The 14,578-nt window shown below is 40.0% G+C and overlaps 1 protein-coding gene across 1 annotated transcript; it reads left to right on the top strand.

The window, feature by feature from the left end:
* The first annotated feature begins 9,527 nt into the window (after window positions 1-9,527).
* On the top strand, window positions 9,528-9,962 carry LOC101661496 (cytochrome b5 type B-like). The gene has a single exon (XM_030885801.1). It carries the CDS (start codon window positions 9,528-9,530, stop codon window positions 9,960-9,962), a length of 435 nt encoding a protein of 144 aa, XP_030741661.1.
* The last annotated feature ends 4,616 nt before the right edge of the window (window positions 9,963-14,578 follow it).

The following is a 14,578-nucleotide window of genomic DNA, read 5'->3' as shown; positions in this document are numbered from 1 at the left end:
ATGAGAACAAATACAAAGTATTTCAAAAGTTCATGGAAAAATGGAATTAAAAGGTAGTAGAATTTTTCCATGAAAATTTTAAAGCCTTCTTGTATGATATATATAGTATATTCATTATTACATAATTCAAATTCATATACATACGGATATGCTTCATAAAAATTACAAAATTTAGATGTAGTTTAAAGAGACACAAAAGGTTACCCAAGTTGCTGGGTAGGCCTAATTAACTCTTGAAGATGTCAAAGAAAGATTAATTTCATTTTTTCACTCAGATTTAAGGAAATCTACAGTTTAAGGTAGTGTCTCTTATATAAGAAATGACAAAGACTTGTCCATGCTCAGTGATGACTGCATTGACTGGAGGTGCATAGAGAGTGTGGCTCTGATTCTCACAAATCTAACGCCCTTCCTGCCCTTTACTATAAGAAACAGTTTCCCCTAACATGCAGGAGAAAGGAGATAGGATTTAGATATTCTCCTCTACTTGGATCTGATATCTTGAGATTTCAGAGGCAAAGCTTATAGGAAAAGCAGTCTCAGGAAATAACTACAAGTAAATGGTGAGGAGAGTTAAAATACTTTTTTCATTTTCTCATCACTGGCCTGCAGATTATTCCTTGTTGGTTTCCTTTATCACTTCATTATGTCACTCAAGTCCATAAACAGGATGCTGTGGAGACAGGGTAGAACCAAAGTAGGCATGGCTGCCAATACTATGTATCCAAATGTCATTGTCATGATTCGTTAACAAACGAAGGCTAGGGAATGAAGTGCAGCACGGTGCTTATTGCAGTCTTAAGGACATAGTAGCTGTACCGCAGAGGCTCCTCACCCTACAAACTTACTGGCACAATTCTGCTCATGCACGAAGAGGGGCATGGCAGAATGGAGCCATCTATAATTTTTCTGCTCAAATGTCAATTAACACAGTCAACTTTTTCTTTTTATCTGTAGTAATTATGCTTATCTAACATATATATGTGCAAAGCTGTTTCAAAATGAGAAAGTATAGAATAACATATTGAAATAATCAATATAATTTCAATTAGAATTAAAACATCTATATATCAATACATCTATATATATATAACTTCTATATGTACCCACTCCTTATTTGTCAACATAGTGACATTAAAATTATCAGGTTATTATGCAAAAACTGGCACTAGGAGAAAATTGAGGATAACAACATTACTTCACAAAATGAAAAATGACTGCATTATTACATAATTGCCAAACTGAATCATCACATATCTGTAAAACCACTGAGAATCATAGCCTAGCCAAGCTGAAATATAGCTTCAGTTATCAGCAAGCATAACTCTCACTTCGTACCTTGGCTTTCACTGCTACCAGACATGTCATTAATAAACAAAATGCTCATCTAGTAGACATTTTACTTTGTTCTGAAGATGAAATGTCAGCTAACAAGATAGTTGATAAGTGAGAAGCATGTATAATATGCAACAGTGTGATAGTCTGGTTAGTTTAGAGAAACAAATCCACAGAAACTCATATATAAGAGAGGGTTTTATATAAAGTTCAAGTGCACATCAAGAAAACATCCCAACCCAGTGCTGCCCAAGCCCACAGGTCCAACATTAACCCATTAACCCATATGTCCAACACCAATCCACAAAGTTCTCCTCCATCTCACAAAACAGACACAATGACGCTGACTGCAGGAGGAAAGCCGAGTCAGTGAATATGTAAACATCTCAGTGCTGGCAGGGGATCTCCACACAGGTGCTCCAGCACCTAGGGCCACATCGGGATAGGCCCATGTGGCTTCTCCTCAGGGATGTTTTGCAGAAAGTGAGCCTTGTCAGTTGAAGCAAGGAACTGGCTAAGGCAGCTGCACCCTGGTCTGACCATCAGAAAGCAAGAGACCCAGGAAGTAGAAAGGTGAGACTCACCAAGCCATTTATTCCTCGCCCTTCAATTAACCCCACATGTGTTTATTGGCCAGGTTGGCGCAATAAACTACCTACCTCAAAGGGAAATTCAAAAATACTGCTGCAAAACCATAGAAAATTTCATTAAACAAAAATCAAAATATGAAACTACTGTTTCTTGACATCTTTTCCATGTAGATCCATAAATTTTAAAAAATCGTTTTATTGGCATATCTGTCAAAAATCATATATGCCTATTTCTGTCCTTTGTCCATCCTTCTAACTGGATTATTTGTTGTTGTTTATTCTTTTTGAGGTTTTACAGGATTTTGGGGAAAAAAATAAAACGTTTTATTGGGACATAATCCATATCATACAATTCGATAGTTCAATCATATCAAGAAGAGTTATAGAATCGCAACAACCAATTATAGAATATTTTCCCCTTGTCTTCCTTGTTATTAGCACCCCACTTCCCCCAACCTCTCCTACCATACACTTAAGAAACCATTGATCCAGTTACTGTCTATACATTCAACCATACTGGATTTTGTATACCAAAAACAAAAAAAGAAATAGCTAATGACAATCACAAAATAGAGGAAAATTTCAATCAAAAAGCAGAAAATATTAAAAACTAGAACAACTTTAAAATAGGTTAAAAGGGAGAACAAAAGATAAGGTATTAGATTTTCACTTAGCCATATCTGCCATATGCCACTTTCCAAATGCACTCTGTATGATAGCAAAGCTCTGCACACCCCAGATCTGTGTTCAGAAGAGAGTCACTGAAGGCTTAATCCACATGTATTTACTCTGCACTTTCTTTTTAACTGATCTGCATTTAAATGGGTCGAAGGGGAGAGCAAATAAGATGTTTTTGTTTGTTTAAAATCATTTTAGTGGGGGCTCATACAACTCCTCACAATCCATCCATCCATCCGTTGGGTCAAGCATACTTGTACATTTGTTGTCATCATCGTTCTCAAAACATTTTCTTTCTATTTGAGCCCTTGGTATTAGCTCCTCATTTTCCCTTCCCTCCCCACCCCACCTCCCTCATGAAGCCTTGATAATTTATAAATTATTATTATTTTTTCATGATTTACACTGTCCGATGCCTCCCTTTACCCACTTTTCTGTTGGTCGTCCCCCAGGGCGGGGGGGTTATTTGTCGATCATTGTGATCGGTTCCCCATTTCTCCCCCATCTTTCCCTTACCATCCTGGTATCTCTATTCTCGTTATTGGTCTTGAGGGGTTTATCTGTCCTGGATTCTCTGTGTTTCCAACTCTGATCTCTACCAGTGTACATCCTCTGGTCTAGCCGGATTTGTAAGGTAGAATTGGGATCATGATAGTGAGGGAGCGGGGAGGAAGCATTAAAGAACTAGAGGACAGTTGTATGTTTCATCCTTGCTACACTGCATCCTGACCGGCTCATCTCCTTCCCACAACCCTTATGTTTAAGGGGATGTCCAGTTGCCTACAGATGGGCTTTGGGTCTCCACTCCACATTCCCCTTCATTCACAATGATATGATTTTTTGTTCTTTGATGCCTGATACCTAATTTTATCAACACCTCGTGATCACAGAGGCTGGTGTGTTTCTTCCATGTGGGCTTTGTTGCTTCCCAGCTAGATGACTGCTTGTTTATCTTCAAGCCTTTAAGACCCCATGCTATATCTTTTGATAGCTGAGCATCATAAGCTTTCTTCACCACATTTGCTTATGCACCACTTTGTCTTCAGTAATCACGTCTGGAAGGTGAGCACCATGGAATGCAAGTTTGATAGAACTAAGTGCTCCTGCACTGAGGGAGTACTTGAGCAGAGGCCAAAGGTCCATCTGCTACCTTCTTACTAAATCTATAAATATATGCACATAGATCTATTTCCCTATCATCATATATAAATATATTTACATATGTACATGCCTGTATTTAGACCTCTATAAATGCCCTTTTCCTCCTAGTTCTTTCCTCTATTTCCTTTTACTTTCCTCTTGTTCCTCTAACGGTCAGCCTTCATTTGGGTTTCAGTAATTTCTCTCAGCTACATTGCCCTTGATCAAGCCCTACCAGGCCTCCTACACCCTCCTTGCCATCAATTTTGGATCACTTGTTGTTCCCTTTCCCCTGAGTTTGTAAACACGCACTTTCTTTCCCCTGCCTCCCCCTCTCCTATGTCTCCCCAGAATCATCGGTCCCGTTTTTTTCTCCTCCAGATTGTCTATCCCACTTATCTTATCTAGATAGACCTGCAGAGATAATAATATGCACAAAAAACCAAGACAGAGCAAAACAAAGCAACAAAAGACAATAAAACAACAACAAAAAAACATCAAAAAAATAAAATCCTGTAAATAGTTCAAGGTCTGTTTGTTGACTTTTAGGAGCATTTTCTGGTCGAGTCTGATAGGGTGCCATGCCCTGGCCCCAAAGTCCATTTTTTATATTCCCTGGGCACTTCATTGTTCTGTTCACCTTGCTGTTCTGTTGCATACCCTTTGTGTTTCTCCTCAGTGTGGTGGGATCAGACCAGGCGCAATTCCCACACTGTCTCTAGTATTGTCCCCCGTAGTGCTATGGGTCAGTGAGGGACTTCGTGTCTTGTAGTGGGGCTGGCCCTATGGTCCTTTCTGTGCTTTGGCTGCTCTGAGCGGAAATATCATCCTCAGGGCTTGGTGGGCCAGGGTGTGTTCTACTCTCTCTTCCTCTCCCCTCATTTGCTCCTGTGTGTTCTGATCAGACATATCTCTCTCCCTGAGCTGTAGCTTCAGTGCTGTCCTCTGAAGTGAATTCTTCTGCAGGGAGGGACACTGTCCACGTAGTTGGGATTGGGGCTGGCCCCTATTTTTATAGAATTTTACAGATTTTAGTAATTAGCTTCCTGTCTGTTGTGTCATTGCTAAATAGTTTGCCCAGTCTGTGGGCTCTCCTTTTACTCTTTTGATGTGTATAGGTGTTAAATTTTTAATCAGTCTCAGTCATCTATTTTGTCTTTAACTATGTGCGCCTCTTTATTATATTTGATAGTCTCTATATGACCTGTTAATAGGGACCTTAAGTTTGTCCAGCTTTCCTCATTGATGATCATTATAGCACCGTGATTTACATTTAAGTATCTGATCCATGTTGAATTTTTTTGGGTGCATGGGAGAGGTATGGGTCCTTTTTCAATTCTTCTGCAGATGAAGATCCAATATTTCTACACCATTTGTTGAAGAAGGTGTCCCTTTCTTAATGTTTTTTTGATCCTCGGTTGAAAATTAGTTGGATGTAGCTGGATGCTTTCATTTCTGAGTTTTCTATCTTGTTCCATTAGTCTATGTATAATTGTACCAGTACCAGACCATTTTGACCATTGTGACTGTGTAGTAGGTTTTGAGGTCCGGTAATGTGTAGCTTCCTACTTTTTCTTCATTTTGAGTTCTTTGCTTTTCCTGGACCTCTTCCCTCTCCATGTGAAATTGTTAATTCGTTTTTTCCACTTATTTAAAATTTGATTTTGTATCAAAATTGCATTGTATTTATAAATGGCTTTAGGTAATATTGACATTTCATAAATTTTTTTTCCTATCCATGAACACAGGATATTCTTCCATTTGTGTGGATCTCTCTGGTTTCTTGTAATAATGTTCTGAAATTTTATTTGTACAAGTCGTTTGTATTATTGGATAGGTTTGTTCCGAGGTATTTTATCTTTCCTGTGGCTATTGTAATTGATGTCTTTTTCAGAGCTCTCTCCCATGGTATAAAGGAATTTGAGTGATTTCTGCTTTTTAAATTTGTATTCTTCTTTACCAAATGCAAAATTGTTTCTAACAGTCTTTCTGTGTAGTCTTTTTGGTTCTCTCTATATAAAATATCATCTGCTAACAGCAGAGTTTCAATTCTTTGCCCAATTACTGTATGTACTCGTGTATAAGCTGAAATTTCCAGCACATTTTTAAAATTCAGTTTTTGTGGTAAAATTAGGTGCCTCAATTGATATTTGGTCGGCTTATACTCAAGTATATATGGTAAGTACCCTTAGATTTATTTCTGTTGTCTAATGGTTCTAACTAAAGCTTCCAACATGATATTGAATAAGAATGGTGATAGGGTCTAGCTGCCATTTTCATGGGAATGAGTTCAATTTTTCTCCTTTGAGCATGATTTTGGCTGTTGGATATTAATATTTGATCTTTATTATGTTGAGGACTTTCCCTTCTCTTCCTATTTTATTGAGTTGATTTTGTTTGTGTTTTTTTAATCAGAAATGGGTCTTGGATATGTCTTGTATATGTGGTGGATTACATTGATTGTTTTTTTGAATATTGAACCATCCTTGCATCCCTGGTATGAGTCTCACTTAATCGAGATACTTTTTTATGTTGTTGGATTCTATTGGTCATAAACTTTGTTGAAAAAATTTGCTTCTATGTTCATGAGAGATGTTGTTCTGTAGTTTTATGTCTGTGTGGGTCTTTGCCTGGATTTTGTATCAACATAATTATCATTTCATAAGTGAGTTCAGGAGTTTGCTGTCTTTTTCTATATTCTGGGATAGTCTCTGTAGGATTGGTGATAGCTCTTCACTGAATACTTGGTAGAATTTCCCTGAGAACTCATATTGTCCTGGAATTTTCTTGGTTGGAAGCCTCTTGGTGGTCTTCTCTATTTCTTCTTTTGTGATGGACCATTTACGCTTTTCTGCATCATCTGTATTAATCTTATAGATGGTGCATTTCTAGGTTTTTATCCATTTCTTCTAGATTATCAAATTTGTTGGAGTGCAATCTTTCATAGTAATTGGTTATTATTATTATGATGTCATTGTATCTATTGTGATGTTGTCCTTTTCATCTCTAATTTTAGATATTTGCATCTTTTCTTTCTTTTCTTCGTCAAGTTTGCCAACAGTTTGTCCATTTTGTTAATCCTTAAAATAAAAACTTCTTGTCTTATTGATTTTTTTCTCTTCCTTTTCTGTTTTCCGGATCATTTATTTTTGCTCTGATATTTATGATTTCTTTTTTCTGTTGTTGGAAGGTTTCTGTTATTTCCCTTATTCTAGTCATTGGAGGTTTTATATTTAGGTTTTGGTTTGCTCTTTTTTCATGTCTGTGTTGAGTGATATAAGCTGCTCTGTAATAACTGCTTTTACTGTGTCCCAAAGACTTTTATGTGATGTGCTATCACTATCATTTGTTTTAAAGTATTTCTTAATTTCATCCCTTATTTGACATATTATCTAGTTATTTATAAGTAGTATATTGTTCAGTCTCCATGTCTTTAATCTTGTTCCTGTTATTTCCATTGTTGGTGTCCAGTTTTACAGTGTTTTGATTAAAGAAAATAGATTGTAGGATCTCAATATTTTAAATTTGTACCATGTGTGCTGGAGAAGAATGTATAGTGTGTTGTTGGGTGGAGTGCTCTGTATATGTTTAGGAGGTTGAACCAGTTAATTGTGTTTTGTAGCTCTTCTGTTTCTTTAATTAATCTATTTTCTGATGATCTGTTTTTCTTTGAGAGTGGTGTGTTGAAATTTCCTACAATTATTGTTGAGTTGTTTAATTTCTGTTTTTAACGGCGAGAATTTGATTGATGTGTCTCAATTGTATTTCATTAGAATATCTATGTGTTTATTAGGATTATATGTTCCTGGTATATTGTTGCTTTACTCATTATGTAGAGTCTAATTTTGTTTCTCAGTATGTTAGTCTACTTGATGTCTATTTTATCAGAAATTAATATTAAGACTCATGCCTTTTTAGAGTTGCCATTGACATGGTAAATTTTTTATACATTGATTTTTAGTCTATTTTTGTCTTTGAGTTTACGGTATATATCTTGTAGGCCGTATGTAGATAGATCTTGTTTTCTAATTCACTCTAGTACACTCCATCTTTTGTTGGGTGCACTTAATTCATTGACAGTGTCCTTATATATGTGGGTCCTCTATTTCTGTGCTGTGTTGAGTGCTGCTTTCATGGTATTGGTTTCTTGGTGGTGTTGTACCATGTGTTGTTCTCCAGTTGGTCTGCTGGTGTTGATTCTCTGTCTATAGTGACTTGGTTAATATTTTTGTAATACTGTTCTTTTTTTACCAAAATCCTTTAGTTTTTTCCTTGTCTGAACATATCTTTATTCTTATCTTGCATTTGCAAGGTAATTTTGCTTGGTATAGGATTCTTGGTTGAAGGGCTTTTCTTTCAGCATTTCATATATATACCACTGCGTTGTCTTACCTGCATAATTCCTGCTGAGAAAGTCGAGCTTATCTCTATCACTTTTCCTTTTTAGGTGACTGCTTTGCTGCTCTTTTCCACATCTGCCCTCAGGATTCTTTCCCCATCCCCGCCCCCAGGATCCTGGAGAGTTTGTCCCTGGTATGTTATAATGTTTTTCTTTGGAGGTTTATCCTTTTAGATTTTCTCAGATTCTTCAATCCTTATTTTCTCCTCCTTTGTGATATTGGGGAAAGTTTCTTCCATGATCCCTTGTGGTATCCTCTCTGTTAGTGGTTTTTGTTTCTTCTTGTTCTGGGGTCTTGATAAGATGGACTATTGCTCTTGATAGTATCCCATATCACTTTCAAGCTTTCTGTGGATTCCTTCACTATTTTTATTGATAGTTTCTCTCACCAGTTTTCATCAGAATGATTGTCTTCAAGCTCATTTATCCTATTTCCTTTTCTTCCATTTATTCCTCAGGTCTTTTACTATGTTGCCTAATTCTGTTATCTCACTGTTTCTCTTCTGAGATTACTGTTGGCTTAAGGAATTTAGGTTTTCAATTTCTTCCTTTGTTACCGTGGCTGTTGGCCACATCTCTTGAAAATATCTAAATATTGTTCTTCTGCATTATGTATCTGGTAGTTCCAGGACCTTTTTCTCAGAGTAATCTATTATTAGGCTTAATCTATTATTGGGTTTGGTTGTTTGTGTTTATTTTTCTTTACTTTTTGGTGTTACTGTTTTGCCACTGTTCCTTCAGCATCATGTTACAATTATTAGTGTGAGTTGCTGTGTTATTTAGTTATTTCGCTCTGTCAAGTGATGTGGGAGAGGTCTGATAGGAGCCTGAAACATATGGTGCTGATGTGGAGAAAAGGGGAGAGAGATGTGTAAGCAAGGAAAGTAGGGGAGGAAGATGAAGGTGAAATAAAGTATTATTAATAAGAAATGGCTGCCTGGATAGGATAACAGACTTGTAAAAATATTGAAAAAAGTGAATTAATAAGTTTCATGGAAATATATTTCATGATGAAAAAGAGAGTGCGCAGAAAGAGATAATGGATGGATGTGCAGGGAAGAGAAGGAGACACAAAAAAGCCAAAAGACTTGGGTGTGACTTGGGTATGAGTGGAACTTCTGTTGCTATGGCAGCATGGAAGTGAATGTCTCTGTGCACTCAGGGGAAAAGTGGGGTGGGGTGGGGCAAGTCCTTGTTTGGATGGGTCTATCCAAATCTAAAGACCTGCCTTTTTCTTGTCTGGAAGAAATGCATATTCTCAGGAGAGTGGGGTTTCATTTGAAAATAAAGTGGGAGAGAACTAGAAAAAAAGTATTATAATAAGGTAAAAGGGAAGTTAGTTGGTGAAACCCAGGTAGGGGTGAAGCAGCGGCACTGCTGTCCTAATGGCGACAGGGAAAGCTAGCAGCAGCGATGGGGAAGGGCCAGAAGTCGAGACCTCTGTCACCTATTACCGGTTGGAGGAGGTGGCAAAGCACAATTCATCGAAAGAAATATGGCTGGTGATCCACGGGCGAGTCTACGATGTCACCCGCTTTCTCGAAGAGCATCCTGGAGGAGAGGAGGTCCTGTTGGAACAAGCCGTTATCGATGCAAGTGAAAGTTTTGAAGATGTAGGTCACTCCTCTGATGCCAGAGAAATGCTAAAGCAGTACTATATTGGTGACGTTCATCCGTGTGACCTTAAAACTGATAGTGGCAAGGACCCTCTGAAAAATAATTCGTGCAAAAGTTGCTGGTCGCTTTGGGTCCTCCCGGTCCTAGGCGCAGTTCTCTTAGGCTTCCTGTACCATTACTACACATTCGAAAGCAGATCCTGAGGAGGCCTTGGTGGAGCCTGGAAAGCACAGTGGGAGTGAAACCAGAGACTTGCTTTGGGGGCTGCAGAATTGTCCGCCTCTTGAATCCTGCCAGTTGTATACTTTCCTGTGGCACCAAGGCAGCTGGCCGGATAGCCATCTTGGACCTCGACCAGTGCCCTTCTTCTCCCAGAGCCTTATCCCAAAAGCATTTGCTCCCATTGCTGTGTTCTTCTCAATATTTCCCTCATCCACAGCTTGCCACAAGTACCTGTCCATTGAAAAACTTGTTCACGATTGTAATTGGTATATTATGGTTATATTGCCATTTGTAAGAATGCCTGCATTCCAATATTTTAAATGTATACCACACCGTCGCAGTCAGGCAGCACCTTCTGAGTTTTCCATCTTGATTTTAAATAAATACTAAGCTTCTAAATGTTCAGATTTACTTCTCTTGCTTGTCCTACTTGGCTAAGAGATTTTAATTCGTGAAGTGGGTGTCTGCTGCTTAAAACACAACTGCCATTAGTCTTGTGTTATATTTGTCAAAACCCATCCATGGGCTCAGGTTATCTCTTCTAAGCTATCTCCGAAACTCAGTGTTTTTTTTTTAGAGGGTACTGGACAAAACTATGCTTCCCTTTTTCTCCTTAGGGGTGAGAGGAGATAGGAGGAAGGAGGGGATATGAATTGGGATGACAGGGCCTAGCAAATTCATAGTAATATTTTTTTAATATTGAAAATACTACTTTATGATCAGAGTTTAGTAAAAACACCAGACTTCAGCCTTCACTTCAGCTTGGTGTCTTGTTAGCCATCTGTGCCCAACTCTTAACTATTTTTTATTGGTACAATATAAATTTATAATTATGTCTAGAGTTTTACCAGGGATTTTTGCTGGGTGGTTTTTTCCTGTGCTTGTTTATGGATAAATATATTGTAGATTGCCCGTTGTACAAACATGAAGCTCCACACGGACCACGGGGCAGTCTCTGTGGTAAAATGACCCTGGAAGCAGGCGCATGCGCTCCTCTAGCCTGCGTTGGACCTCTGAGGCCCCCCGACTGTGGACTTCGTTCTGTTATACTCCTGGAATCGACATGGGCGTCGTCCAGGGCTGTGTGCTTCATTGACGAGCAGGTTCCCGATGAGAGTTGGGCTACTGTGCTGTTACTGTTGCTTCTTGGTTCAGAAATGTTACTGGCTTCCTTCATGCTCACTGGGTCCCCAGTGGGAGCATCTGACGGGACAACCCTGCCTGTTTTCATCCCAGACTCTCCCTAGTCTGCCACAGGGCCCTGGTCCTTTCCAGCAGGGAGCAGCCAGCTACCAGGAGGGCCCAGCTCACTGTCTCCTCCCCCTGCCAGCTTGCCAGGGACTTGACGAGACAGGAAACTGCCCAGCAAACCAGTGTCTGCCTTTCCAAACTATTTCAGAACAAGTTCAACCAAGGTCTTGTATCCTGTGCTTTAGCAGTTGAATGCATTCAGGATTCATCCAAATAATATTAACCACACGCTTGCACACGGGGCTGTGATGTGGAATAATTTTAGGGCAGTGGTTCTCAACCTTCCTAATGCCGAGACCCTTTAATACAGTTCCTCATGTGATGGTGAATTCGCCCGCCCCCCCCTCCCCAAACCATAACATTATTTTCGTAGCTACTTCATCACTGTCTTTTTGCTACTGTTATGAATCAGGCGACCCTGTGAAAGGGTCGTTCAATCCCCAAAGGGGTCGCGACCCACAGGTTGAGAGCTGCTCTTTTAGAGGCTTTCACATTTCCTTTTATACGTGGAGGCACAGGTGTAGTCAAATGTTTTATCTTTAAAACAAACTTCGTATTATAAGATGTTTCTTTAGGACAATTTCTTGCCTTTTTAAAAAAAACAAAAAAACCATGGTTCGGCTGTAAGGAAAGTAGTGAGACTGGCTACGCCTGGGGAACGTTGCTGTCATGATTACATTGTAGGATTACTCCGTGAGGCCCCGATGGGGTTGGGGAAGAATAGGAGAGGCCGAGGTGTAGGGAAAAGGAGCCTTCCGGCTCACACTGAGCCAGAAAGTCACAGGGCTCCATTGTAAACGTATTTGTTGTCAGCCTCCAAAATGGAATGACAGCCGTCTGGCTTCTCAGAAAAGATTAAGAATGATAGTTGTCAGTCAGCTCATGTGTGTGTTGTGTAGAGTAAACACCAAGGCAAACAGGTAATGTTTTTCTATCCGAGCTTGTTTTATGTCTCTTCCTGTTAAAACAACCCCTCTGGGCTCCTTCTAGCATGCCTCCCGCTGGCTACGTAAATTCCCAGGTGAAAGGTAGAGCTCGTGGGAGCTGGGAGCGTCTGCAGAGATTTGTCTCAACAATCAGGGACCAAGCGGACCCATGTTCTGGAGGTCAGTCGGGAAAACTCCAGAGAGCCAGTGGAGCCCTTCTCTGTGGGCTGCCGGCACCTCCCCCCGGGGGGCCGGCCTCCAGGGAGTTTGTTTGTTTGTCCCTGAGGAAGACTAGGGCTTGCACTCTCTACTGCACAGGTAATTGACTAGGAGTGGGGGGTGGTGAGGGGACATGTGTGTCTTCAAAATCAGAGTGGGAGTGCCAGTCCTCCAGAACGCCCTGCCCCTGGCTCTTAGGAGTGGGTTTTGGTTTTCAAATGACTTACATTTGAAAGTGGGGAGGACAAAGTTTGAATTGTGCTCCCTTCTCATGTGACTGCTGAATCCAAAACAGTGTGCTGGCACCTCCCGTGTGGGCCCTGTGGAGTTCTTTGAGCAGTTGTCAGAAATGGGTGTGTTGGGAATCAGCAGCATTGTTCCACATTCACTCGCTTCTGCTGGGGAGCAAGGAAAACCGCTTCCTAGGCCAGGCCCGCTTCTCCGACAGCAACTCAGGCTTGATGGCGTCTGTGGTCCCCACTTGGTTAAATTCCATTTGGGGGAGAGACGCTTACGATGTCAGTGTTAAGACCTCCTTACCCTAGAAGTGGGTTCTGACATACCTCCGAATGAAACTGATTTTTTTTTTTAATCCATCTCATTTTGATGCCAACTATCCCAAAAGACTTGGGAAGTTTAGTCACATTTGGCTTCTGAGGTCTGAAGGGGCCCAGCTTGCAACTTGAGGGGGAGAGGTGGTTGTGATGTAGCAGGGAGAGAAGTGTGTCACATGGCCTCCGCTGTCTCCAACGTCTTTCTCCTAAGTTGTGGTAGCTGCCCTTCATTTCACCTCACACCTACAGCCTAGATGGGTTATTTGGACAAACATCATGATGATGATTTAGCTTCCTTTCTTTTGTACTACCCCTTTGACTGTGAACTCCTGATATTAACATTCTTTGTGTGTATTCAATAATAGCATTTGTTTACCTATTTCAGTCCGACATATTTTGCACAAAGGTCTTTGTCTCCTGCTGGAGGAATGTGCACACAGTGAACACTTGTTGGGACCAGACACAATAAAGACTCTGTTTCCCTTTTAAAAAAATAAATACATTTTAAAAAACGGTAAAAGTACAAAAATTGAAGATTCTAAAATAAAGTGGAAAAAACCAGAAACAAATCCGTGTATGTGGGGATTCCTACTCTTTGGAAGTGTTATTTTTGTGTACTCATGTGCCATGTCGGGGAGATGGAAACATAGAGACAGTTTGGGGGGTGGGGGGGCGGGCGGCATGGGGACGACACCGGAGAATAATAATAGGATCAAAGGATTCAGGAGTAAAATGGCAAAAAGTATAGCTTGGTTACTGAGAATGCCTGTACCAAGCTGTTCACAAGATTTGCTCTCCACAGAAGGTACACAGAGGCCATAGAAGTAAGAGGTCTGGCTGCCTGTGTTCCTTCAAAGTACAGAAAAATTGACGATGCCAGGAAGCAGTGATTCATGCCATTAGTTAATGGCGAAGGGGAATCTGTCATCAGACTCTGCTGCTCTCCCACATAGGAGACTTTAGTGTAGTTTGGCTTTAGGTTGATTTTCTTGCTTTCAGGAAGGATGGGATATCCTTCCTAGTGAAAAATGTCCCAGAGATGCTGAGATCTTCCCATGCTTGTTATTTGGTGACCACTTTCCCCCATCTCTTGGTCTATAAACTTCTGAAGGTAATGGGACCATTTCTCTAACCCTTCTCCAAATATTTTGTACTCTTGAAGTTATGCCATGTCAAAATGACAAGTATTCAAATTGTGTTCCTTTTAAATGTTGAGGGATCAAAAGAAGACTGAACACACAACATTAGGGCTATCACATGAAAAGGATAAGGTATTCCCATAAAATTCTCATAGGATAGCCCTTGCTACCCTCAAAGAATGAGAAGATGTATTTCCATGATAGAAAGCAATTCCTAGGTGAAACTTTCCTGGCCTTTATGTCACTGATGCATTTTTAAAAGCTTTCTTAAAACTTCTCCCTAAAAAGCCCCATGGCTATCTATGTTCTTTTAGAGAATCTATCAAGATAACCCCTTGGGAATCCCTAAAAGCAATGGTCATACCCTCTTGAGCTGACCTCTCTGTCCTCATTTTAAATGGTCTACCATATCCCCTTAGAAGCCACTATTTTTATTATGCCTGTTTTATTTTTCAGGCACATTTACAAGACTGAGACAAATGTATTACTGAGAGAACTTGCCAGCAAT

The sequence above is a fragment of the Echinops telfairi genome, unplaced genomic scaffold, assembly GCF_000313985.2.
Source record: "Echinops telfairi isolate 266 unplaced genomic scaffold, ASM31398v2 ScPeMD7_57;HRSCAF=196, whole genome shotgun sequence".
NCBI lineage: Eukaryota > Metazoa > Chordata > Mammalia > Afrosoricida > Tenrecidae > Echinops > Echinops telfairi.
Note: the sequence above shows the minus strand (reverse complement) of the source record. Positions and strands in the feature narration are given on the sequence as shown.